Source organism: Leptonychotes weddellii, chromosome 10 (assembly GCF_054177405.1).
Source record: "Leptonychotes weddellii isolate Sample4059 chromosome 10, ASM5417740v2, whole genome shotgun sequence".
Classification (NCBI taxonomy): Eukaryota; Metazoa; Chordata; class Mammalia; order Carnivora; family Phocidae; genus Leptonychotes; species Leptonychotes weddellii.
In genome coordinates, this window is record NC_138378.1 from 87,611,958 (window position 1) to 87,638,081 (window position 26,124).

General features: G+C 39.9%; 2 protein-coding genes across 5 annotated transcripts in view; one reads left to right on the forward strand and one right to left on the reverse strand.

Annotated features, from left to right (window-relative positions):
• IMMT (inner membrane mitochondrial protein) overlaps positions 1-18,446 on the reverse strand; it is a 40,053-nt gene extending 21,607 nt beyond the window's left edge. For 2 of the 4 annotated variants that reach the window (XR_014138207.1, XM_031032970.2), the window contains exons 1-3: positions 18,213-18,396; positions 4,000-4,073; positions 3,145-3,334 (exon numbers count right to left, since the gene is read on the reverse strand). Coding sequence is in view for 2 of the 4 variants with exons in the window: in XM_031032970.2 (XP_030888830.1) it covers positions 3,145-3,334; positions 4,000-4,073; positions 18,213-18,257 (309 nt within the window). In the remaining 2 variants the exon portion in view is untranslated. Of the gene's footprint in view, positions 1-3,144; positions 3,335-3,999; positions 4,074-18,212 lie in introns of all 4 variants that reach the window. The other 2 variants (XR_014138208.1, XM_081796741.1) reach the window with 2 other exon arrangements.
• Positions 18,447-21,967: 3,521 nt separating this feature from the next.
• MRPL35 (mitochondrial ribosomal protein L35) overlaps positions 21,968-26,124 on the forward strand; it is a 471,157-nt gene continuing 467,000 nt past the window's right edge. The window contains exon 1 of the mRNA XM_081796750.1: positions 21,968-22,073. Coding sequence (XP_081652876.1) covers positions 22,031-22,073 — 43 coding nt within the window. The 5' untranslated portion in view covers positions 21,968-22,030. The remainder of the gene's footprint in view (positions 22,074-26,124) is intronic.

Below are 26,124 nucleotides of genomic sequence, written 5' to 3' on the forward strand. Positions count from 1 at the left end.
GCTGCTTCCTGCTTTTTTTGTTGTTAAACACCCTTGTCCAGGGTGGCTGGATGGCTCAGTCCGTAAACATCTGCCTTCGGCTCAGGTCATGATCCCAGGGACTTGGGATTGAGTCCCTCATCAGGCTCTTTGCTCAGCCGGGAGCCTGCTTCTCCCTCTGCCTGCTGCTCCCCCCTGCTTGTGCACGTGCTCTCTCTGACAAATAAATAAATAAAATCTTTAAAAAAAAAAAAAAATCTTTGTCCATGTAACTGAAAAGCACTGTAGTGTGGTATCTGTAGGATAGTTTGCCAAAAGAAGAAGTGCTGGGTCAAAGAGGTTATATATTTTTAGCAGCTATTAACAGATCGCTTTCACATACGGTTCTAGCAACTCACACTCTCACAATAAATGTGTTTGTATGTGTGTCTGTGTATAAAAAGACCTATTTCCAGACTAAGTTGTTCTGTTCCTCTAATTTCTAATCCTGTGTCAAAACCTTATTGTTCTATTAAAGTAGGACTATTACAAAGTCAATTACCTGGAAAAGCAAGTGTCCTCTGACCCCCCCCCAACCCAAAACTGTTTTGAAATATTCTTGGCTAGTTTAGTACATTATTTATCCTTTCATGTGAATTTTAAAATCATCTTATCTGATTCTTCAACCTCTAAAGAAATCCATTAGAATTCTTATTAGGCGTATGTGTATGGGGGGGGGTGTGGGTGTGTGTGGGGTGTGTGTGTGTGTGTATACAATTGTCATTTCTGTCAAATATATACAAATTTAAGGGAAATTTGAGAGAAATGTATATATTTGAGAAAAATGACATTTTTATGATATTAAGTCCTATCCAGAATGTAATATTTGTCTCCATTTAGGCAGGTCTTATTCCATATCCATCAAAAAGATTTTAAGTTTATCTTCTCTCAATATTTATTATCTATGCATAAATAATCATGTTGGCACCAAAAGGATTATCATGAAATAAAATGCACAGCTTCTAAAAGCAAGAAGTTGGTAACAATGTGCAAGAGTAGAGAATGAGTAAATGGTAAAAATTAAAAAATAAAACACTAACTGCTACTGTAATTCAGAGGTGAGAAAATACACTTTGGTGTATGTAGTGAAGGATGTAGGTCTTGAAGAGAACATTCGTAGGCAAAAGAAAGGAAGCTGCTCTGGGTACAAGCCCACCAAGGGAAAAGTTGTGCAAGTGGAAGCGATCTTTGTTTAGCTCTCTGCTTTAACACAGGCCCTTGAAACAGTGTCTGGTATGTAATAATCACTTGATTGACATTTGCTGAATAAATGATGGAAAGCACAAGGTATATTTGTAAGGTAAACTGGCATGAAGCTAAGGATTTATGTGCAGGACCATTCAGAGATAAGGTTGGAAAGGTAAGTAAGAGCCAGACTGCCAAGTGTGTTAAATGTCAACCTAAAAACCAGCAAAAACCATAAACTACAGAATAAAGGCTAGCTTTATTTATTTATTTACAAATGGCTAGCTCCTAGGCTAACTTTTAACCACTCCTGGCTTTACTCTCCTTATTCAGAACATGAAACAATGTCTAAAGTCTCTCTAGTTTTTCATTCTGTGGTCTTGTCTTTCAAATGATAATAAATATATAAAAATTACTGATAAGTGATAACATGAAAATATCATAAAAATGTGATAGCACTTATTTTAGAAGATTCTCTGGTACTGACATGAGGATGGCCTAGATTATGGTAGAAGGAGAGATCTCCGGGGTGGAGACTGGGAGGAAAGTCTTGGGGCGGGGGGGCAGGAAAAAATAGGTCTAGTGTGGATATGAAGTGATAAAGGTCAGAAGTGGGATGACAGTTGTAATGCAAGAAAAAAAATAAGTATCAGAGGTTAAACAAGATATGATAGCTAACAAAATATAGGCAACTATGAAGATGAACCTAAGAATTCTAACCTAACTATGTGACAGCATGGTACTACCTGTAACACAAAAAAAGCCAATCAAGAAGAGTGTAACTTTTGAGGTGGTGCAGTATGAACCTGCCAAGTAATCCAAGTGGAAATGTTCAGCAGGATAGCTACAGTGGAATAAGAAGAGGCCATGACTCTTGAGAGAGATAAACACAAGTAATCTACAAAGAATGACACCTGAAGTCATGTCAAGCAAGAAAAGAATGCTACTCTCAACTGTTCAGCCTTATTCCTAGAATTGCTCTCAGCTATTTCTCCTGGGTCATGTAGGTTAAAATAGACCCAAGATTTTAGAATGAATCCACAGAATTCTGTTCCTTGACTACTAAAGTTGCAAAACTGTCTCTCTTGGCCAGCACAGACATTATAAAGTTCATATGGAAGAATAAATGATGTGGAAGACTATTTTGAAAAAGCATGACAGGGTCAGGGGAAGCTGTCAGAGGACACTTGCTTTTCCAATTATTAATGTTGTGATAGGACTGACCTCTAGACTATGCTAGATACTACAGAACAGAAGCCCACCCAATTTCTAAGAAAGTACTAATCAGCCATGTCCAGCCTCACAGCATAAAGAAATACCCGAGACCAAATCAGCAAAACTCCATGATCTCTTTTGTAAATTTTTTTTCAAGCAGTTGTTTGAATGAACAATTATTTAAGATGTTTTTAAAAAATTTTAAGCCTGGGGCGGAGGGGGGGGGGGAGGTTCAAACTCTGAATATGTACAAAGTTCCAGAAATACCAGAAGATATTCCTGTCAACCAATCAGTAAGTAGCTGAAAATTCTGTGACTCTTGTTTTGTGGTCTAAAAAGAGCCACTACTAACTATAACCCTTGGGTTCTGTGTCATGACCATTCTATGTTTATGTTTTTAGTGTTGTAAGTCAGAGCTTGATAGCTGCAACAGTGTAGGCTGTCACAACCACCCTCTATCCACAGGACAACCACAGTTACCTCTGCCCAAGCAGCCTCTTCCATTTACTCTCATGTGCCACGCAATTATTTTCTATGTAGTGGGTACTAATTAGAACACTTAACTCAGAAGGGATAAAAATCCAACTCTACAAATTAATGTTAAAGGAAACTAGTAAACACACATCTGGCAAGTTCTACTGAATTATAAGATATTTTCAGGATGAAAACAACCTGCTTTCACAAGTATTCCAGAGGATAAACTGAAATATTGTTTAAAACTCTTACCGGCTTCTTTGGCAACGGAACAGGGTAAGGTGGGGAACCAAGAACCATTTCAAAGAGTTTGTCTGAGTAAGGTATGGTTTTCTCCACGCTTTCCCGGAAATGGGAATCCCATTTGGCATACAGGATAGTGCCACCAATACCTCCACCAACAAACAAAAGGCCAGCTCCAGCAATTTTACCAGGGGACAACCTAAGTGAAAGAAACAGGAAACACATTTATATTTCTTGGTTCTCCCAAACCTACTTTCTTAGACCAATGTAAAAGTCTCAAAGACCTCTAACCTCTACCCCTCTACTGCTGATTCAGATCACAGCAGCCGAGTTTATTACTATAGCTGCACATCACCTTTCCCTGATTTGCTTTAAAACATGTCTGCAATAGAAAATAACATTTACTTATGTATATTTTTTAAGTACAGTAATATCTAGAGTAGGAAGAATGAAGTAATCTACCCTGTAACAGTTAAAATTCAAGATGTTAAAAAAAATTCAAGATGTTCACAATCAAGAGATTTCCTTTGAACCCAAAAAAAGAAGTATCACTAACTTTTAAAGCTCCTCTCCTCTTAATAAAACATTTCTGTAAATAAAATAAACCCTTTACAAAAGACAGACAATACAAATATCAGATAAAACGAATACTTTTAAAATTACAATATGCTGAGCTCCAGATATAAATCTATTAGCCACAGAATGGAAGACAGCATATGGGGGAGGGAAGCTGTCTACCTTGGATGCCATCCAACTACAAAAAAAAGATTTTAAGCAGCTATTTCCATATTCATGGGAAAGAGATGCACCCACACCTCTTTACACATGATTAAAAGCCCATTTACGGGGAGACACACCACATACCTAGAACCACCTGAAGTAGAGTATCTACGGCATGGTCGTAATGGACGGAGGACAAATTTCCCACAGAGACAACTCTAAAGAGGAAGGAAAAAACATCACAACCAATGCAGAAGGAATCTGGAAAGCTTTTAGGGTGGTAACTCAGATGTAATATCTTTATTACATATGCCTTTGTTAAAAAATTATTTTATTTTCAGAAATCAACCATGAAACATTCTTACTGACCCTTAACAACAATGATGCTTCCAGTACCCCAAGGCTCTTATAAGATTATTTTTAAGGTTAAAAAAATGCTTATCAGATTATGATTAGCACTTTTAAGTGTTATGTACACTATTTCTTGGCTACGACTGGAATTTGCCATATGTTTTAATTGGCAAGAAAAAATAAAATAGTATAAAATATCTATTTTTACTTAGTAAGTTTAATTTAGACATCTGAAAAATCACCCAGAGAAAACACTGCGTTGTAGGATGTATAGGAATCCACTCAGGAGAGATCCAATCTTAGCTTAATTTATCTAGAAAATCAAATTTCCCATCTGTAAGATAACTATAGGGCCAGTCATTTCCCAGCGGCATTTAAATCTAAAAGTTCATCTTGGGGGGCGCCTGGGGGGTTAAGTCAGTTAAGCGGCTGCCTTCAGCTCAGGTCATGATCTCATGGTCCTGGGATAAAATCTTTAAAAAAATAAATAAAGTTCATCTTGGTTTGCCTTAAACTAAAAGTCAGTTTTGTTGGGTTTTTTTTTAAAGATTTTGTTTATTTGAAAGAGAGAGACAGAGACAGAGCATGAGCAGGGGGAGGAGGCAGAGGAAGAGGGAGAAGCAGACCCCTTGCTGAGCAGGGAGCCTAATGCAGGGCTCCATCCTAGGATCCTGAGATCATGACCTGAGCTGAAGGCAGACACTTAACTGACTGAGCCACCCAGGCACCCCTAAAAGTCAAAAATTTTAAGAAAAAAATTGTAACGTTATAAATGCTCAAGTAAATACTTATGTCCATGTAACTAGTCTATCTTTACTCAAAAGCAAATTATCAGACCAACACTCTGAAATTCGTTTTAATCAAAGTAAAGCACATAAATGCAAATGTTTCTTAACAATATGTGAATCCCTTAAATAAAACAAATGAACACCTATCAGAATGCTATTGGGGAAGGTTTTCATAAACTTAAAGTCATTCATAGCAATCCATCTGAAATTTCAAATTTATTGCATCAATATCATCTTTCCTTATACCAACTAGAAAATCAAACTGCAACAAGGCAAGGGGGAAAATGCATTCTCTGGGTTCCTTGATGAAACTACATTCAAAGAATATCAGAAAAACACAAATTTCCTTTTAGAAATATCTTAAATTCAAAGAAACTTGATAGGCCATATAAAACTACTCTAGAATTACAGCTGCAATTTATACTCTAAGCCTGAAGGTAAACATTAACGTCTTAACACATTTAGGGAAAAAAAGTAACCAGTTAGATGTTTTACAACACGTAAAGAAGTTATAGTTGGTATTTTAAAAGCATTTCAATTATCTTACGTGTAGAATTCTCAACATCTTTCAACTGTATTTAACAGAAAAGCATGTTTTCCTACCGTTCTGTAAAGCAGATTATATGACATTTTAAACAGAACTGCATCTACCTTTATATGCCAACAGCTCCATTTTGTTGACTTAGAAATTATTAGGAAATGATTAAAGTTGTACTTAAGATTCTATACTTTCACAGGTACAAAGAAGTATTCAAGTCAAAAATTAAGACACTGTTCACAGTGGATAACTAGCTACCTGGAACATCAAGCAGCAAACATTATAGTGGAAAACTGAATCTGGGAAGTACAAAACCAAATTAACACTAGAACTCAAGAATACCTTATTTCACATCAGTATTTATTTTTTAACCTGTTTCTTTTTCCATCTTCTACTTTCTTTTACCTTGACCCTCTTCCCTCCTTGACAGAATATATCTGATGTGACTGTAAGTTTACACTTCTTAGTATGAAGAAAATTAAAACATAAACTTTAAAATCAAAATTCAAAAGGTTTAGTTGCATACAGTAGGGTCTCCTTCACTACTTCTGTCCCCCAGCCACTCAGATCCCCTCTCCATAAGCAACCAATGCTATCAGTTTCTTGTATATCCAGAGATATTTTGTGAGAATTCCCAAAACGCTCCCTAACACAAATACCGTAATATACACCCAGTTCTGAAGTGAAGTTCATTCAACAAGATGTATCTGTGATCCTTCCGTATCAGTCAATGAACTCTTCCCAGTGGGTTTTACGGAGATTCATTATTCCACTGCATGGACGTTATTTAATGTACTTAACCAGCCCCCTTTTGATGGACAGTGAGGTTCAGTCTAAATTTTTGTTATAATAAATAACGCTGCCTGGGAAATATACATTATTTTGGGTCGATTCTTAAAGTAAAATTTGCAATGTTGATAAATACTGCCAAAGTAGTCAAAATGTCTTCTAGTAATATGAAAGTATGTTTTCTCACAGCCTGCCAAACACACACGTTCAGTACAGTCTTAATCACAATTTCCTTTATTATGACTGATATTTTTTCATGTATTTATGATGTTATTTCCTTTTCTATGAATGATCAGAGTGCATCTTTTGACCACTTTTATTATTTCTTTACTTTTATTTATTACTGCTGTTCATACACACTTTTTTCCTAAAATAAAATAAAGGGACACCTGGGTGGCTCAGTCAGTTAAGCGTCTGCTTTCCGCTCAGGTCATGATCCCAGCGTCCTGGGATCGAGTCCCACATCAGGCTCCCTGCTCAGCGGAGAGCCTGCTTCTCCCTCAGCCTGCTGCTCCCCCTGCTTGTGCGTGCGTGCTCTCTCTCTCTGGTACTTAATAAAACTGTTTAGTGAATGTTTCCTTACACCCAGTTTCACTTTTTTTTTTGAGTATAGGTGACACACAATGTTACATTAGTTTCACATATACAACATGGTGATTCAACAAGTCTATGTTATGCTGTGCTCACCCCAAGTGCAGCTACGATCTATCATCATACAATGCTATTACAATATCAATGACTATGTTCCCTATACTGTACTTCTTATTCCCGTGACTTACTCATTCCATAACTGGAAGCCTGTACCTCCCACACCCCTTCACCTACTTTGCCCTTCCCCCTCCTCCTCCCTTCAGTTTATTCTCTGTATTTATAGGTCTGACTCTGCTGTTTATTCATTTGGTCTTTAGATTCCACACACAAGTGAAATCATATGGTATTTGTCTTTCTCTGTTTTGACCACTTTTAAGTAAGACTGATCTTCTTCATATCCTCTTCTCTTTATATATGACAAGAAATTAGCCACGTGTCTGCTAATCACAAATGTTTTCATCCAGTTTGTGATCTGCTTTTTATATTTGTTCATGGTAGTTTACATCATGCAAAAAATTATTTTTATGTAGTCAAAACTGTCAATCTTATATGGCTTCTGTGTTTCTCATATTCTTAGAAAGTCACCCTCAGAATTATAAAATAATTCTTCCATGTTCCCTCTATCACAGTTTCATTTTTTTTAATATATAAATCCTTGGAATTAGTGTAAGGTACGGAGTCAACCTTATTTTTTTCCAAATATCTATTCAGTTGTCCCTAAATCATAGACTGAACAATTTTTTCCAATGATTTGAAACGCCACCTTTGGGCGCCTGGGTGGCTCAGTTGGTTAAGCGACTGCCTTCGGCTCAGGTCATGATCCTGGAGTCCCGCATCGGGCTCCCCGTTCAGCAGGGAGTCTGCTTCTCCCTCTGACCCTCTCCCCTCTCATGCTCTCTCTATCTCATTCTCTCTCTCAAATAAATAAATAAAATCTTTAAAAAAAAAAAATGCCACCTTTAAAATACACCAAATGCCTTGATGCATTTAGATTTCCTATTTTATTCCACTGATCTACACTAATACTACCATATTTTAATGACTGCATCTTAGAATTAGCTTTTAATCTGGTAGGGCTTGTCCTCTCTTTGAGTACTATTATTTTTTCAGAATTTTTCTGTCTACTCCTTTCTTTTTTTCTTTTGAAAGCTGAGCTATCAAAATGTTTTCAATTAAACAACACACCATCAATTATAAGATGCACTCTGGGGGCACCAGGGTGGCTCAGTCAGTTAAGCATCTGCCTTTGGCTCAGGTCATGATCTCAGGGTCCTGGGATCAAGCCCCGAGTCAGGCCCTTCCCCACCCCCCACAGCCCATGCTTGCTCTCGTGCTCTCTCTCAAATAAATAAAATCTTTAAAAAAAAAAAAAAGATGCAGGGCGCCTGGGTGGCTCAGATGGTTAAGCGTCTGCCTTCGGCTCAGGTCATGATCCCACGGTCCTGGGATCGAGTCCCACGTCGGGCCCCCGGCTCAGCGGGGAGCCTGCTTCTCCCTCTGACCCTCTCCCCTCTCATGCTGTTTCTCTCTCGCTTGCTCTCTAAAAAATAAAATCTTTAAAAAATTAAAAAAAAAAAAAAAAAGATGCACCCTGATTTAAGGAGGGATAAACGTGTGTGGGGGGGGTAATCTTTCATGGCCAAAATCTGATAGCAGTAAAGTTTCCTACTTCTGTATGAGAAAAAAGTAGAAATGAGAATTGTATCATGACTCAAATACATAGGGCTTTTATCTGAACTAGTGGCTCTTGATTTTAAAAAATTTAAGTATCCTATTCATTAGCCTACTCTCATATTCTATGTAGCATTTAATATCCTAAGTAGTTTCAAAAGTCAGAAAAATTTTTTTATGGTTTTATCACCCAAGTATGAGTCCCTATAGACACCACAGTGTAGTTTTACCTATAAAAAAAGAAAAGATATCTTCTAAGTCTCTTTTAATCTATACATTTTCCCTCCAATAATTAATTTGTTGAAGAACCTGGGTTGCTTGACCTGTAGAATTTTCCACAGACTGGATTTTGTTTAAGGTGCAATTTAACATGATCCTGTCTTCTGTATTCCCTGAAAACCAGAGGTAGATCCAGACACCTGCTCAAACTCAGGTTTAGTCTCTCTGGCAAAACTTTAGGTGGTGTTGTGTTCTCTCATCAGAAGGCACACGGTATCTGGTTATCTCTCTTTTTATGATGTTATCAATTGCATTGATGTACAATGTCTAAATCCATTAATTTACTGGAAGTTGTAGAAGATGGTAATTCTATTATTTTTCATTTATTATTTGACATATCTTATAAAGAGATGTTTCCCCTCATCTACAATTTGGTTACCCAAAGTACAGTTCATATAGGAAAGGCAGGATAAATGCTTTTTATCCTTTTATCCACTTATCCTCTGATAATGACCAATTGTGGATTTTTTCATTTATTAATTGTGACAACTTATATTTTCTAAAAACTGTTACATTTCCCATCCCACCTGGTTTCCCAGAACCTTGCCATTTTCCCCAGAACCTTGCAAGTGCATGAGCCCAGAAATCCTTAGACCTAAGAGATAATTTATGTGTTATTTATTTTCATTTATATAATTTTTACCTATATGATAAATGTTATTACTATAAAATAATAAGTAAAATGATGCTGTTATTTAATACCACTACGTTTGGGGTGATCTGTTATATAGCTATAACCAAACAAATACTTGTACCTAGAAGTAAGGGTGGCTGCAATAAAACATAAAGCACATGGGGTGGAGAGTGAAAGTTGGAAGGGCCTTGAAGAGACTTCACAGAAGCCTTATGGCCTCCACAGAGTGTTGGTAAGGGCTTAAGTAAGAAAAATGTTTTTGGAAACCTAGAGAAAAAAGGGATCTTTGTTATGTAAGTGTCAGAAGTTTGTCAAAACTGTCACCTGTGGTAAGTCATACAAAATAGAAAAATAGAAGCTGTACCTAATGAACTGATGGATTTAGCTAAACAGAGTTCCAAGCAGAATGCTCAAAAGTGCCAACTAGTTTCTTTGGAGCAGGATATAAGGGTAAAAATGAGCTTCAAAACAAACCAAAAGACCTATCTAGTTTTCAAGCACAATTTAAAGGAAATATTAAGGAGCCAGGACTTTATAGGCTCAAAAATAAAACTTTTTCTCATTCTCAGCCTCTCCAGTTGGCAAAAATCCTTTAAGACCTCGAAGTTCTAAGGAGTTGCTCCTTACAGAATCTTTTCACACAGAGAAAAGGCCCCTTGGGGATCCTAAGGGTGTACTTCCCATAGTCTTTTTGTTAAATAACAGGGCTACTAAGAATGTTAAGGGTTTTACTCTACAGCAGCTCACAGGAGTCCAAAACGGTAAAGGGCTTACCTTGATATTCATGGGTGTGGCTTTTTTATCTAATGGAGAAAACCCCAATAAAATCCACAGGAAACCAAAGTTAACTATATTTTCTTAAAAAGGAAGGATAATTCAAGGGATGAAACCAAGAGCCCAGAGTAGAACCAAGAGTTATGAAGAATCATTACCAATCAGTAAGAATTAAGAAATTAGCAACACGTACCCAACAAGATTTTACATGTTATGAACAGTGACTGCCACATGCGGTCTTGTTTCCTGCCTTTTTGAATGGGAGTATCTAGAATGCCTGTCACACTGTACTGTATGATGGGTATACGGGGAGCAGATGACTTGTCTCTTTAGTTCACAGGTTATTAGACTGAAAGGAAAAGTGCTTATGGAGCTGTACCCCAGGGAGCACATATGCATCTAAGACATCCTGTCTACAAAGACACCACATGCAGGGGTTCTAGCCAACAGTCCCCGCTGAGGTGTCAGCTGCAGTCGGTATCAACTGCCAGACACGAAAGTGAGGAAGCCTTTGAGGTGACTCTATCCCTAGCCACTGTGTGACTACAACCTCATGAGGGACACTGAGCAGAAACTGCCCAGCTGAGCCCAGGCGAACCCCAAAACTGAGCGAGGCAGCAATAAATTATTCCTCTACCCCAAGCTCAAGGTGGCTTATGTAGCTATAGCTAACCAAAACAGTATCTTTATGAACTCATGAATTTAAACACTTTTCAAAAAAATTGTCCCATCTGTGGCCAACAGACTCCACTTCAAATTTAAAACATATCATTTTGTTATTTTAATTTTACATATATATATAAAATATATATATAATGTACATATATATATAAATATAACTGTGTCTCTCTACTTCAGCCCATCTGCAAATACCTGGTGTCAAGTTTTTTTCCATCTGTAGTAAAATTCACTTATAAAAATCAAGCACTTTATATATACAAATTTTTTAATATTTTATTTATTTGACAGAGATAGAGAAAGAGAGAACAAGCAGGGGGAGCGGCAGGCAGAGGGAGAGGGAGAAGCAGGATCTCCACTGAGCAGGGAGCCCGATGTGGGGCTCCATCGAGGGATGCCAAGATCATGACCTGAGCCGAAGGCAGAGGCTTAACCGATAGCCACACAGGCGCCCCAAATTCAACCGTCTTAACGTGTACAATTCAGTTACATTAGTACATCCACAGTGCTATACAACAACCACCACTATTTAGTTCTAGAACATTTGCATCACTCCAAAAGGAAATCCCTGTACCAACTAGGCAGTCTCTCCATTCACCCCTCTCCCCAGCCACTGCAAACACTATCTACTTTCTGGCTCTACGGCTATTTGGTACAAATGGAATCATACAATATGTGGCCTTTTGAGCCTGGCTTCTTTAACGTGGTATAATGTTTTCAAGCTTCATCCATGTTGTAGCATGTATCATATATGTATCATGTACTTTCCTTTGGGGGCTGACTGGAGTATTTCATCTATGGATATACCATATTTTGTTTATCCAGACATCACCTGATGGACATGTGGGTTGTCTCCATCTTTTGGCTACTGTAAATAGTGTTATATTTCTCTGCAAGTTTCTGTTTGAACACCTGTTTTCAATTTTGGGAGGCGTGGAAGTGCAGGGTCATATGGTAATTCTATGTTTGACTCTGCATCATTTTACATTCCCACCAGCAATGTATAAGGGCTCCATTTTCTCCACAGCCTCACTAACACCTGTTACTTTGTTTTATTATAGGCTTACTAGTGAGTATGAAGTGGCTATTTCATTGTGATTCTGATTTCCATTTCCCTAATGCCAATGGATGTTTATTATCTTTTCGTATCTTCTTTGGATAAATGTCTATCAAATCCTTTGCCCATGTTTTATTAGAGTTGTCTTTTTTGTTGTTGAACTGTAGGAGTTCTTTACATATTCTGGATACTAGATCCTTATCAGATATATGGTTTGAAAATATTTTCTCCCATTCTTTTCACTCACTTCAGTGTTCTCTGATGAACAAAAATTTTTATTTTTGATAAAACCCAATTTATCTTTTATTTCTTTTGGAGTCATATCTAAGAAACCATTAAATCTAAGTCGGCCTCTAGAGCTCTCTTTCTTAAGCACCAAGCTAATCTCTTTATTTATATAAACGAAATATCCTACTTGAACACACTTCTTAGTTCTGGAATTCCTTTTTATTAATAACCTATCAGGTAGGAAAAACTATATTGTTTCAAAGCAATCTGCCTTGACATATAACCTTATAACAAATGTTACAAGGTTAGCATTACTGTTTCTAACCTACAGAAACATGATTAAAAAAAGAGAGAGAGAGATGTGCCTGGGTGGCTCAGTCAGTTAAGCAACTGCCTTCGGCTCAGGTCATGATCCTTGGGTCCCGGGATCGAGCCCCATCTCAGGCTCCCTACTGGGCGGGGAATCTGCTTGCCCCTCTCCCTATGCCTCTGCCTCTCCCTCCACTCATGCTTTTGCTTGCGCTCTCTCACTCTCAATAAAATCTTTCAAATAAATAAATTAAATTAAATTAAAATAAAAACAAAAAAGATAAACCTACAATTCCCACATTAAGTTCTTGCACAAACCATCTATCTATTCCTTCGCTCCAAACGAAGGTAAACATACAAAAAGAAATCAAATTCTAGCATTACAACCTGGAAACAAGAGACTATAATAAATAATCCCCTCACATGAACCCCATCTGGAGGTTCCAGATTTCCCCTCTAGATTTTGCCAGTAGCTATAACTGCCGATGTTTTGGTGGGTTTTGTCATAAGGATTCCTCCCACACAAACAAAAGACACCCAGAAGTTAATGCCCAGCTCTACATTTGAAATGCAGATCAGTATATGACAACTTTTCCCACAGTTAACTTAAAATATTTTATAAGAATAATGAAATAAGGGGCGCCTGGGTGGGTCAGTCAGTTAAGCGTCTGCCTTCAGCTCAGGTTATGGTCCTAGGGTCCTAGGATTGAGTCCCACATCAAGCTCCTTGCTCATCAGGGAGTCTGCTTCTCGTTCTGCCTGCCGCTCTCCCTGCTTGTGCTCTCTCTCTCTGACAAATAAAATCTTAAAAAAAAAAAAAAGGCAAAGAGCAAGCTGCATGACATACTAAAAAGTACTTTCTACCATGTATGCTTGGCAGGCATTACTGCTGAATAACATACTGTTTTACAATCATAATAAAAAAAAAAAAATCCAGAAGGTGACAACTAAAAATCTCCACGCACAAACTCAAATCTAAACTAGCTTTGGCCATAAACAAACTGACTTCGTGAACCCTCAGGAACAATGCTTCTTTCTCTTCTTTTAAGTGATAAACAGTTACGATTCTGCATATGCAGATGACCACTACCAAATCTATAGCTTAGGAGAGGGCCGGGCTGAAAGCTCAACCCCTCCAAACTGAATGCCCAACTCAAAAAAGGTGGGGCCTGGTGATGCAAGCAGTTCTGGGACTAAGAAGACAAATGGTGTTAAGTCTGGGAAATAAACTGAGGAAGAACTTGAGTTCTGAAGCACATTTCTGGAAAGAAAGAGGACACAAAAGAGAACATTTCTGTTGAATATCCATATGTAAGGAATTTAAGGATGATGAGTCAAGACAAAGAATAAGGCAGATGCCATTTGTGATAGTTAATTTTATGTCAACTTGGAGGGTGTTTCTGGAGATTAACATTTAAATCAGTAAACTGTGAATAAAGCAGATTGCCGTCAACAATGTGGGTGAGCCTCATCCAACCAGTTAAAGGCCTGACTAGAACAAAAAGATGAGCCTCCCCAAACAAGGGGGAATTCAGAGGACTGCTTTCATTCTGGAACAGCATATCAGCTCTCCAGGTCACCAGCCTTCAAACTAAAACCACACCACAGGTTCTCCTGGGTCTCTGCGTATCAAGCCCCCCAGCTCTACTGCAGGTACTGGACTTGCTAGCCTCCACAACTGCGTAAGCCAATTCCATACAATAAATCCTTTTATCTATTACATACCCTATTGGTTCTGTTACTCTGGAGAACTCTAATACACCATCAGAGGTTCTAAAACCTATGGGGTTTGGGGCGCCTGAGCGGCTCAATGGGTAAGCGTCCGACTTGTGATTTCAGTTCAGGTCATGATCTCAGGGTTGTGAGATCGGGCTCCTGCTGGGCATGGAGCCTACTTAAGATTTTCTCTCCCTCTCCTTCTGCCCCCCCCTTCCCTCCCTCCCTCTCTAAAAAATTAAGTAAGATAAAATAAAATAAAATAAAACCTATGGGGCTATCAGGGAGATCACATCCACTTATGGATATTAAGAAAAATTAATAGAAAATAATTTATTTTTTAATTCAAACACATCACATTTACTGAGCATCTATTGGGAGTCAGTTACTAAGATCAGTACTAGAAATAGAGCAATAAAAAATATGGACACAGTCCCTTTGTGGAGCTTATATTTTAATGTGGCAAACCCACAATAAATATACATTATGTCAGGTAGTGGTAAGAGCTACAAAGTAAAAGTAGGGTAAGGGTAAGTTCAGAGTGATGCAAAGAAGAAAAGCCTGGTCAAAGGTCTACGTTACATAGGGGAGGCCTCTCTGAAGGGAAGGTGATATTTGAGAATATATTAGAATGAAGTAAGTGAGCTAAGCAAAGATGTGTGGGAAGACTTCAGGGCAAAAGAAACAGCAAATGAAAAGGCAATGAGATTAAAATAAAATTAAAATAAATAGAAAGACAAGGCAATGAGGCATGCGCTACAGATACCAAAACAGAATGAGGCAGACTAGAAAATGAAACAGGCAAAGAGCACATCATGAAGAGCCTGGTGGGTGTGGTCAAGAGTTTGTATTTTATCTTCAATGTGATGGGATGTCAATGAAGGGCATGATGCGATCTATATGCTTTTATAAAAGACTTTATTAACTACTATATAAAGAACTGACTCTAAGAGGGCAATAGTAAAAGCAGGAAAACATTAAAGAAGATGAAGTTCGATGGAGTGGAAAGAATTTTGACAAATAGAATGTTCTGGATAAAGTTGACAAAATCAAACAAGGAAAAGATTTGAGTACAAAGCTCAAAAGAGAAGCTAAAGAGTCATCTGCTTAGGGACTAAAGTTCTGAGAACTGATATAATCCCAAGTAATAGTATATAAAGAGATGGGACAACAATCCAATATCACTACACATCTATTAGAATTGCCAAAGTCCCTAACACTGACAACACCAAATGCTGATGAGGATGTGGAACAACAAGAACTCCCATTCATCACTGCTGGGAATGCAAAATGGTAGCCACTTTGAAAGACAGTTTGGCAGTTTCTTACAAAACTAAACATGTAATACAGCAATCATGCACCTTGGTATTTACCCAAAAGAGCTGGAAACTTAGGTAAACACAAAACCCTGCAGATGAATGTTTAGAACAGCTTTATTCATAATTGCTAAAACTTGGAAGCAACCAAGATATCCTTCAGTAGGTGAACGGATAAACTGGTACATCCAGACAATGGAATACTATTAAATGCTTTAAAAAAAAAAAAAAAAAGAGCTATCAAGCCATGAAGAGACACAGAAGAAAGTTAAATGCACGTTACCAAGTGAAAGGCAGGCTACACACTGTAAGATTCCATCTATATGACTTTTGGAAAGGCAAAAAGTGAACACCAGTGTAAACTATGGGCTTTGGGTGACTATGATATGCCCATTTAAGTTTATCACTTGTAATAAATGTACCACTCTGATGGGGGATATTGGTAATGGGGGAAGCTATGCATGGGGGCAGGAGATATATGGGACAACTCTGTACCTTCCCCTCAATTTTGCTGCAAAGCTAGAACTGCTCTAAAAAAAAAAAGTCTTAATTAAAATAAAAAGGGAGAGATGGGAAGAGAGGACCTTGGGGATATATTTGGAGGTACAAGAAGCAGATTCAACAAAGGAGAAAGAAGAGAGATGAAGGGTAAAACAGGCCCCTAGATACTACGTAAGAAAAGCCAAAATGGCAAAAAGTGTTTCACAAAGCAACAATACCCAATGCTAAAGAATGACTGAGGAGGAGAATAAACCAATGAATTTTTCAAGAACGCAATTTCGAGACCATAAGAAAATGTGGATGCAAGTTACAAAAGGGTTCATATTTTAGTATTAAGCTTTAATCTTTTTTCTTAAACTTCCTAATTGGGATCCCAGTAAGTACAAAGTATTTTAATAAAGACAAGGAAAAAGTAATTTTGGACGTTATGGCAGACAAGGAGATACATCAGTGACAACCATGACATAACATGACGGCAGAACAAGAGTGTGCCATAAAATGAGGGCTCCCCAAAGACAAACCAACAGTTCTGCCCTGAAAGGCAGCTCTACTTCCTCCATTCTTCTAGTCCCACTTGGGTACTATATTAGGAGGGATTCGAAGATGGCCCCCACAATCTCCACCCCCTATTAAGCCCATGATTAGGGCTGCAAGGCAAAAGGGATTTTGCAGGTGTAATTCAGGTAACTCATCAGTTGACTTTCAGTTAATCAAAGGGAGGTTTTCCAGGTGGGCCCGGCCCAATCTTAAAACCCTTTACACACTGGTCTACAGATCAGAAACAGGAAAGTTAAGAGAGACTTCTGAAGTCACAGAGACAAACTCCTGGTAGCCTGCAAGAAAGCAAACACCCATGTTACTGAAATGCCTCTGAGCAAGACGCTTCAAGCAGCCTCTAAGAGAGTTAGGTGAGAGCAGGCAAGAAAACAGGGACCTCAGTCCTTCAGCTGCAAGGGACTGAATTCTGCCACAGTGAACTTGGAAGAGGGCTCTGAGCTTCGGATGAGAAACATACCACCGTCAACACCTTGACTGCAACCTTGTGTGGCACCGAGCAAAGAATCCAGACCATTCATAACCAGAAAGTGTAAGATAATAAGTGGGTGTTGTTTTAAGCTGCTAAATTTGCGACATTTCTTATGCATCAATAAAGAACTAATACAGACCCTACTTGCCTATAGAAGAGGCTGCTTCTATCCTGGCAACAAGTGAGGGGACAAGCAAACTTGAAGGAAAAAAGAATTGACTTTTATGATCTCTCACTCACTATGACTAGGGATTTTGTTCAATTACTACTTGAGTCACAGCACCTGTTTTACAATACATTTTTCCCACATATCAATATTCTGAAAATTGTAGGCAATGGAAATAGTTTTATTTTATTTCCAATTTTAGAAAATTACTTTGATAATCGTGCAGAAATAAAAGTCACTGGGTGTCTAGACTTCTTGGATGTCTGCCACAGTTGTCCCAGCACCTGGAGAGATAGATCCCCAAGCTAATCTCAGAAAAGAGCACAAGGTCATGACTCCTGTCCTTCCTCAGAGTCTTTACTCCATAAACTACAATCTCCCACTTTTGTTTAGAGTAAGAATAGCTCAGAGGCGCTCTCAGCTACAAAAAAAGGTCCCTCCCGAATAATTACAGCCTTGACCCCTAAAATGCGGACTCTAACAGTCCAATCACCTCCTTATTAAAGATGCAACAAGCCAAAGCTAGGCTTTTCCTGCTGGGAACTGTAGTTCTCCCCTCGACCTTCAACCACTGGCTGCGCGAAACCTATCACGAGCGCAACCGGCGACCCGAGCGGCAGCAGCCACGATTGGTCCCTGACCAGGACAGCGCGGGGCTGATTGGATGACACGTCCCCGAAGCCGTGCCGACCGTCCTGCGCCCGCCTCCCCGCCACCTTCTTTCCACACCCCATCCCACTTCAGCAATAACCCTTAAGTCATCCCTCTTGGGCAAACTCTCCAATTAACTGCTTCAAAGGTCGGCCCAGGATTCTCGCGATAAAGGCGGCCCTGAAACACGCCTCTGTCCCGGGGCCTAGACAGAGCGAAAGCCTCTCCCGTTTTCCGTTGGTCGCCCGGAGTCAGCCTCACCACGCGCTCTCTGCCGGCGCCCCCGCGCTCACCTGGGCGGCGGCGGTCACACCCGATAACTGACAGGCCCGCAGCATTTTGGCCGGGGGGACGACACCGCCGGTATACGCGGGAGCTGCCGCGGCGGTGCTAGTAGTGAAAAGCGTGCGTGAACGCGTGCCTGCGTCCGGGCAGCTTCTCCGCGCCGGTCGTACCGGAAGGGCAACCAACGCCGCTGCGCACGCGCAGCCCCCTTTTTCGACCCCGCCCAGGCGGCTCGGAGGGGGTGGGCTCTCCCTCGGCGGAAAAGGCGATTTCTCCTTCCGGTCGCTCTCGGAGTTCCGGTCTGTAGCCCCAAGAAGGGGTTAGTAGGTGAACTGGGAGGGTGCGGGGGAGTGTGAAACTCGGGCTTTGATCAGCGCAGAAAGCAGATGTTATTCTTCGAAGAATTCAAGCAAAAGACCATCTCAACCGCCTATGTCAGTTGGATATTTCGTAGAAAGTAGTCAACTTGGCGAAAGTTACGTAAACAATGGTGTCTTGGTTTGCGTGTTTGTTTCATTTGACAGCCTTCAGGGAGTCATCCTGATTACGGGAGACTGGGTGAACGGACACTGGAGAGACCTTTGAGCGGAGTGTGTTGTACACGTATCTAATAAATGGCAGAGCAGAAATAGAAACCCAGATTCTTCAGGTTCCACCGCTTCCACTCCTTATAGATTAAACCACACTGATTTTCCCACCACGTTTTCATTTTACAAAGATAATTTTGGCTGCAGTCTGTGGGATGGGTTGGAAGTTAAGGAGGTCAGTGCAGAAGAACTGTTCAAAGTATTCCACTGAGTCTGTAACCAAGGTTTAGCATGTTAAATATTGAACACAGTGTTCAATACTGTTAGTACTATAATGATTTTATCACCATCACAACATCAAAGAAACTAAATAACGTGTATATCTATTGTGTTTGCAAAGTATTTTCAGGTCTTAACTAGGTGATTTATTACAGTATGGTGTTACTAGAGTTACAGTTTTTTACAGTATGGTGGTATTACAGTACTAATCCCACTTGTAAAATGGAGAAATGGATTTGAAAATTAACTAAAATCAAATACTTATGTTTGTATATGTTCAGTGCTTTTCAGTGTGCTTTAATAATTACATTACCCTCTGTTTCATATCACCATCACCTAACAGCCTCCAGAGCAGTCTCCCATTTTTAAAAGTAACTTTAGCAATTAAATTGAAGTCTCCCCCCCCCACCCCTGCCTACTGCTGTTATCCTGGGTGATGCCAGTGTAATGACATTTCTAACATCTTGGCCATAAGCCTCTCAATACCAATAAGCAATTTCAGTCTGCTCCAACCATGTGTGGCCCAGCCACATCTTGGGCCTGAACATCATTACCAACTTCTCCAGCTTCCAGATCTCAAAACTCCAAAATTAATTTCTGTTGTTTCCTAATGTCCCGTTTAACCAAATCCTTAATCTTCATCCTCCACATACAATTTATGAATCTTTTTTGCTTTCAAATGGACTCCCCTAAAGTAACACACAAATTTAAATCAATCCTCTTCCAAAAATGTGCAGTGACTCCCACTGCCAATTCAAAGAGCATTTATGAAATGTCTCAGTACTTTTCCAGCATATGGGAATGTTTTAAGGCTCAATTTGGCCACCTTAGGTGGGAGATTAAGAAAGCAATGATAGTAGTCAGAGTTCATCACCCACTTACATACCCTAAAACCCAGAAGAACTAAAGGATTTAACATTCTCGGTTCTCAGAGTGTGAACTGGGATCCCTGGGGGAGTCTGAGACCTTTTCAGAAGATCCATAGAATCAAAACTACCTTCATAATATTAAGATACTATTTGCTGTTTTCACTCATTATCTCATAATTTTACGGTAGTGTTTTTCCAGAAGCTAGGTGACAAGTGATATCACAACAGATTGAATGCATAAGCAAATTCAGTCCAGCTGGATTAAGAATCCAGCTTTCTGTTAAACCAGACCTTAAAGAGATTTGCAAAAAAGGTTAATAAAATGACACTCTTCTCACTAATTTTTTTAATCTTGGAATAGTTATTTTTCATGAGTATATTTTATAAAAATAATTGTTTTAAAATCAATTAGTACGGTAGGCAGAATAATTATTCCCAAACATATACACATTTTCCTAATCCCTGGACCCTATGAATGTTAACTTACATGATAAAGGAACTTTGCAGATGTGATTAAGACTCTTGAGATGGGGAGACTATCCTGGATTATCTGCATAGGCCCAATGTCATAACAAGGGTCCTTATGAGTTAAAGATGGGGACAGGAGACTCAGAGTCAGAAAAGGATATGTGACAATGGAAGCAGAAGTCAGAGGGATGTGATTACTGGCTTTGAAGATGGATGGCAGCACAAGCCAAGGAACGCAGAAAAGGCAAGGAAACAGATTCTCCCCTAGAGCCTCCAGAAGGAACACAGCCCTGGATATTTTGATTTTAGCCTTGTGAAACCCATTTTAGACTTACGACCTATAGAACTGTAAGATAATTTGTGTTGTGTTAAGCCACTAAGTTTGGGGTAATTTGTTACAGCAGGAATTGGAAATATAATTAAAAGCTCTTTGGAGTCCTCAGTTTTTAAGTATGTAAAGAGGTTCTAAGACCAAAAAAGGTTTGAGAACCACTGCTGTAAATAAATCCTGTATCTTTCTGTCCTGGCTCCCTCTCTTCTCATCTTAGTTCTTCATGTTCTTTTTTTTTTTTTTTTTAAGATTTTATTTATTTATTTGACAGAGAGAAACACACCGAGAGAGGGAACACAAGCAGGGGGAGTGGGAGAGGGAGAAGCAGGCCTCCTGCTGAGCAGGGAGCCTGATGTGGGGCTCAATCCCAGGACCCTGGGATCATGACCTGAGCCGAAGGCAGACGCTTAACGACTGAGCCACCCGGGCGCCCCTTAGCTCTTCATGTTCTTACTGCCAATGACCTTGCCCTTGTTAAAATCCTCCCCATTCTTTAAGATTCTTATTATATTCTACCGCCTCCTTCCTGATCATCTCAGTCAGAAAGCCTTTTCTCCTTAACTTTGAACTACTCCTATGAATTATTTATCTGCCTTGTATTTATGTTCTATGCTTGTTTCCTTATTAAATGTGAACTGCTCGAGACCAGTCTTGATCCTTACCCATTTCAAGCAGTGTATGGTGTCCCATTTCAACCAGTATATGGTGTCATTTATTGTATATGCATGGAATATCTTAGCCAACAAGGATGGGTGAGAGATTTGTTGTTTTCTGTTTGAATGAACATTAGGAAAAATGTATGATCACTAATCATCAAGAATAAAATAAGGAACATAGAATTGTTTAGGAAGGATTGAGATGCTATTCTACCAAATGACAGTCAGTGTTAATGATTAGAAAAAAATATGTGTGTGATAGCCTTAGGATATTTACATTCATTTAATTATGGCTGTCATTCTATTTTTTAAAAAATTTAGTAACATTGCTATTTCCCAATCACTTAGCCTATCAGCTACCAGCTTTGGAAGGAAAATAAGTTATTTCCTCAAATTTAATAAAATGAGCAAAAAGAAATTGTGTTTCAAATTGTGTACTTTAAATAGATTTGTCAATCAAATGCTCATTAAAAATTTAAGAGCCTACTATATGCCAGACACTCTTCATAGGCACTTGTTTTGCAGCGGTGAAGAATAACCTGGCATATAGAAGACATTCAGTAAAGGTTGCCTTGACCGTTCCTTTATGCATTTTTTTTTCTCCTTCTTCAACTCCACCCAAATTTCTTTTTCTTAATTCCCTTTTGCCCTGGAGCTTTTAGACCCAATGCGGCTGCCGTAGGGCGGGGTGGCAAGATGGCGGTCGCTGCCTTTGCTCGTGCCGTGAGAGCAGCATCAGGTCAGTGGAAAGCGAGGCGCTCGATTTATCCCTTCACAGAAGGCGGGACTGGTGCAGGATGGAGTAGGCGTTTAGCGTGGAGGTTAACGGGGAAAAAAAGGCCAGAGGATTGTCCCGAACTTTCTCCGGGACTGCCTGTGTTCGGCCGGTCGCATCGGAGATTCCCGACACTCTTGGACCCTGGCGGACCTGGGTGTCCCCCGGTGTCCGCTTCCTTACCGGCTCCCGGCCATTCCGCCTTAGCTAAAAAACAGACCAGAACTGGGGCAGAGGGGGGCGAAGGAGAAGAGAAAAGTCCCTGCTAACCTTCTCATTTAGAGGCTAGAACTCGCCACTCATGACCTTTAGCCTTGAAAAAGTAATTTCTCTGAACCTCAGATTCTACAGCTCTAAAATGGGGATGACACCAGCTACCTGAGGACTAAATGAGCTCGTGCCTGTCAAGCGCCCTGCGTAGTGCCTGGCACCCAGCAAGCTTGTGTGTATGAGATTCACACGATGTGCTGGAATGTGGCGGGTTTTTTGCTTACTCCGTCCCCGGTACGGGGGCAGTCATAAGGATTTCTCAACTGAGAGAGATGACAGGAGTGAGGGCAATTAAATTAAGTTGCCTTCGCTCTAAGGACTTTTGCAAAAATATTATTTAAATAGGATAAAATTATTAGTAAATTACTTATACACAAAATAAATTAGGATAAAATTCTGTGGAGGAAGAATAGGAATAAAGAAAAAAGCTACAATGTAAATTTCCCAGCTGTTACAGAAGAGCATGTTTATGTGGGGGTATTTTTTTTTTTTAAAGATTTTATTTATTCATTTGAGAGAGAGAGAATGAGAGACAGAGAGCATGAGAGGAAGGAGGGTCAGAGGGAGAAGCAGACTCCCCGCCGAGCAGGGAGCCCGATGCGGGACTCGATCCCGGGACCCCAGGATCATGACCTGAGCCAAAGGCAGCTGCTCAACCAACTGAGCCACCCAGGCGCCCCAATGTGGGGGTATTTTTTAATCGTGAAAATAACTTATAAAGAAAAATGTATGTAACATACATGAATGGCTTAACAAATAACTCTAAAGCAAACGCCCCTGTAACACCGAAGGCAGGACACAGAACACTGCTAGGAACCTCTTCTCTATCTCGCTGTGCTTCTCCTAATCAGAATTCTCTCTTTCTGCTAAATATAAACAGTAGCCTCATTTCATTGTTACCTTGTCTTTTTTTCTGTAATAGTTTTAACATTTATATAGGCATCTCTAAGTAATATATTGTTTAATTTTGCCTGTTTTTGTACTTTGGAATCACACGGTATGTACTCTCGTGCCTTTTACTTTGTGAAATTCGTTCATTTTGGGTGTAGCTGTAGTGCTTTCTTGTTCCTATGTAATAGTCTCTTATTCGACCACCCCACAGTTCTCCATTTTGGGATTGGTGGGCATTTGATTGTTTTCAGTTTGGGGCGATTAGGTCCAAAGCTGATTTTCTTTGTGTCCTGGCACATGAGTGCAAGAGTTTCTCTATGATGTGCTTGTGTGTATACTTATAAAACTGGCCGTGAAATTGCTGAATCAGAATATGTATATATTCAGCATTGCCTGATACTGTGAAAGTGATGTGCTTTTTTATTTTTTTATTTATTATTTTTTTTAAAAGATTTTATTTATTTATTTGACAGAGAGAGACACAGCGAGAGAGGGAACACAAGCAGGGGGAGTGGGAGAGGGAGAAGCAGGCTTCCTGCAGAGCAGGGAGCCCGATGCGGGACTCGATCCCAGGACCCCGGGACCATGACCTGAGCCGAAGGCAGTCGCTTAACCAACTGAGCCACCCAGGCGCCCGTGATGTGCTTTTTTAAAGTCACCCCACGGGCACCTGGGTGGCTCAGTCCGTTAAGCGTCAGACTCGAATTCAGCTCAGGTCATGGTCTCAGGGTCATGGGATTGAGCCCTGAGTGGGGCTCCACGCTCAGTGGGGAGTCTGCTTGAGATTCTTTCCTTCTCCCTAAGATAAATAAGTGTTTTAAAAAAAATAGGGGCGCGGGGTGCCTGGGTGGCTCAGTCGTTAAGCGTCTGCCTTCAGCTCAGGTCATGATCCCAGGGCCCTGGGATTGAGCCCCACATCGGGCTCCCTGCTCAGCGGGAAGCCTGCTTCTCTCTCTCCCGCTCCCCCTGCTTGTGCCCTCTCTCTCTGTCAAATAAATAAATCTTTAAAAAAACAAAAATAAAAAAATAGGGGTGCATGGGTGGCTCAGTTGGTTAAGCAGCCGATTCTTGATTTTAGCTCAGGTCATGATCTCAGGGTCGTGGAATTGAGCCTCATACAGAATTTTTCAGAATACTTTTAGAGGGTATGGGATCAAAGAAGTTTGAAGACCACTACTTTAGACAGTCATACTCGCTTCTCTCCGCACTCCTCATTGTTTTGATTCCTGCCACATGGAGCTATTTGTAATTCCCCAAACCTACTATACCATTTTTTTCACTCTTCACCGGTACACTCCCTTTTCCCTCTGCCTCTTCTTATTCCTTCAAAACTCTGGTTTTGTGTCACTTTCTTTGTTAAAATATCTGCGTTCTCCATATAAGAATGAGTTTAGAGAATGCCAGTATGTATTAAAATGCCCAAATAGGGCAGAAGACTGAAGGAACAGTTAATTACTGCCCTTGATTTGTGTGCTACCCTTTTGTCAACACATTCTGAGTTCGGTTTTTACAAGCTAAATCATGGGTTGGTCCAGCTGAGGGTATGGTGGATAAGGCCCCCCAAGTCATTTTCCCAGGAACTGCTATCAAGCAGGATTTACCTTTCCTTCATTTTTTCTAACCTCAGCGTATTTATCCTGGATTTTGTCTTGTTAATTTTGATCCATTCTACCAAGATCACTTTGAGTCCAGATAGTCTTTGGACTTTGCTTTTATGCAGATTTGACAAACATGCTTTATGCAGCTTCAGGGCCTTCATAAAAATTGAGGAAAATATAATCAGTTAGGGAGCCAGGAAAAGACTTTGATCAGAACAGCAATCAACTAATTTGGGGATAGTTTCTAGTCAGCTTGGAATTTACGTAATTGTACTATTATCCTGCCCACATTTATTTCTTCAGAATATAAAGAAACCTTGTCACATGCCTTCCTAAAATCAGGCTACACTGTGTCTAGACATTCCCATGATTTCCCAGGCTAGTGACTACATCAAAAAATGAATTGAAGTTCTTTTTAAGGAACAGTTCACTCCCAGTTGACAATGTAGATTTTTGTGTGTGTGCACTTCCTGTTTGTTTATCCATTCTAACTATTTTTTTTCCTACAAATGAGTCTGTAATTTACCCATTTATATGTTCTAGACTCTTAGCTGCTCACTTCCTTCAGGGAAGGTTTCTCAGTATTTCTGAGAGTTTTTGTTTGTTTTGTTTTAACCAAGACACCAAGTTCTTTTTTTTTTTTTTTTTCAAGATATTATTTATTTATAGACCGCGAGAGAGGGAACACAAGCAGGGGGAGTAGGAGAGGGAGAAGCAGGCTTCCCGCTGAGCAGGGAGCCTGATGCGGGGCTCGATCCCAGGACCCTGGGATCATGACCTGAGCCGGAGGCAGACGCTTAACGACTGAGCCACCCAGGTGCCCCCCCTTTTTTTTAATAAAGATTTTATTTATCTATTTGACAAAGAGCACGAGCAGGGGAGCGGGAGAGGGAGAAGCAGGCTTCCTGCTGAGCAGGGAGTCCGCCCAGGGCTCCATCCCAGGACCCTGGGATCATGACCTGAGCCAAAGGCAGACGCTCAACCAACTGAGCCACCCAGGCACCCCAAGACACCAAGTTCTGATGACCTTGTGAAAATTGGGACATTTTCTTGTTTACAGTCCTCCTCTTCAATTCACTTAATCTTTCAAAGATTACCTTAGTTTGTACTCACGTCTGCAAATATTTACAGTTCTTTGAAATATAAGTTATTTATACCTGGAAACTTGAATGCCTTGCAGTAGAGAATTTCACTTCCAAGTTCCCAGAGGGGCTCTCAACAGTCTCCTGAATCTTGGATTTCAGCTCACTCATTAA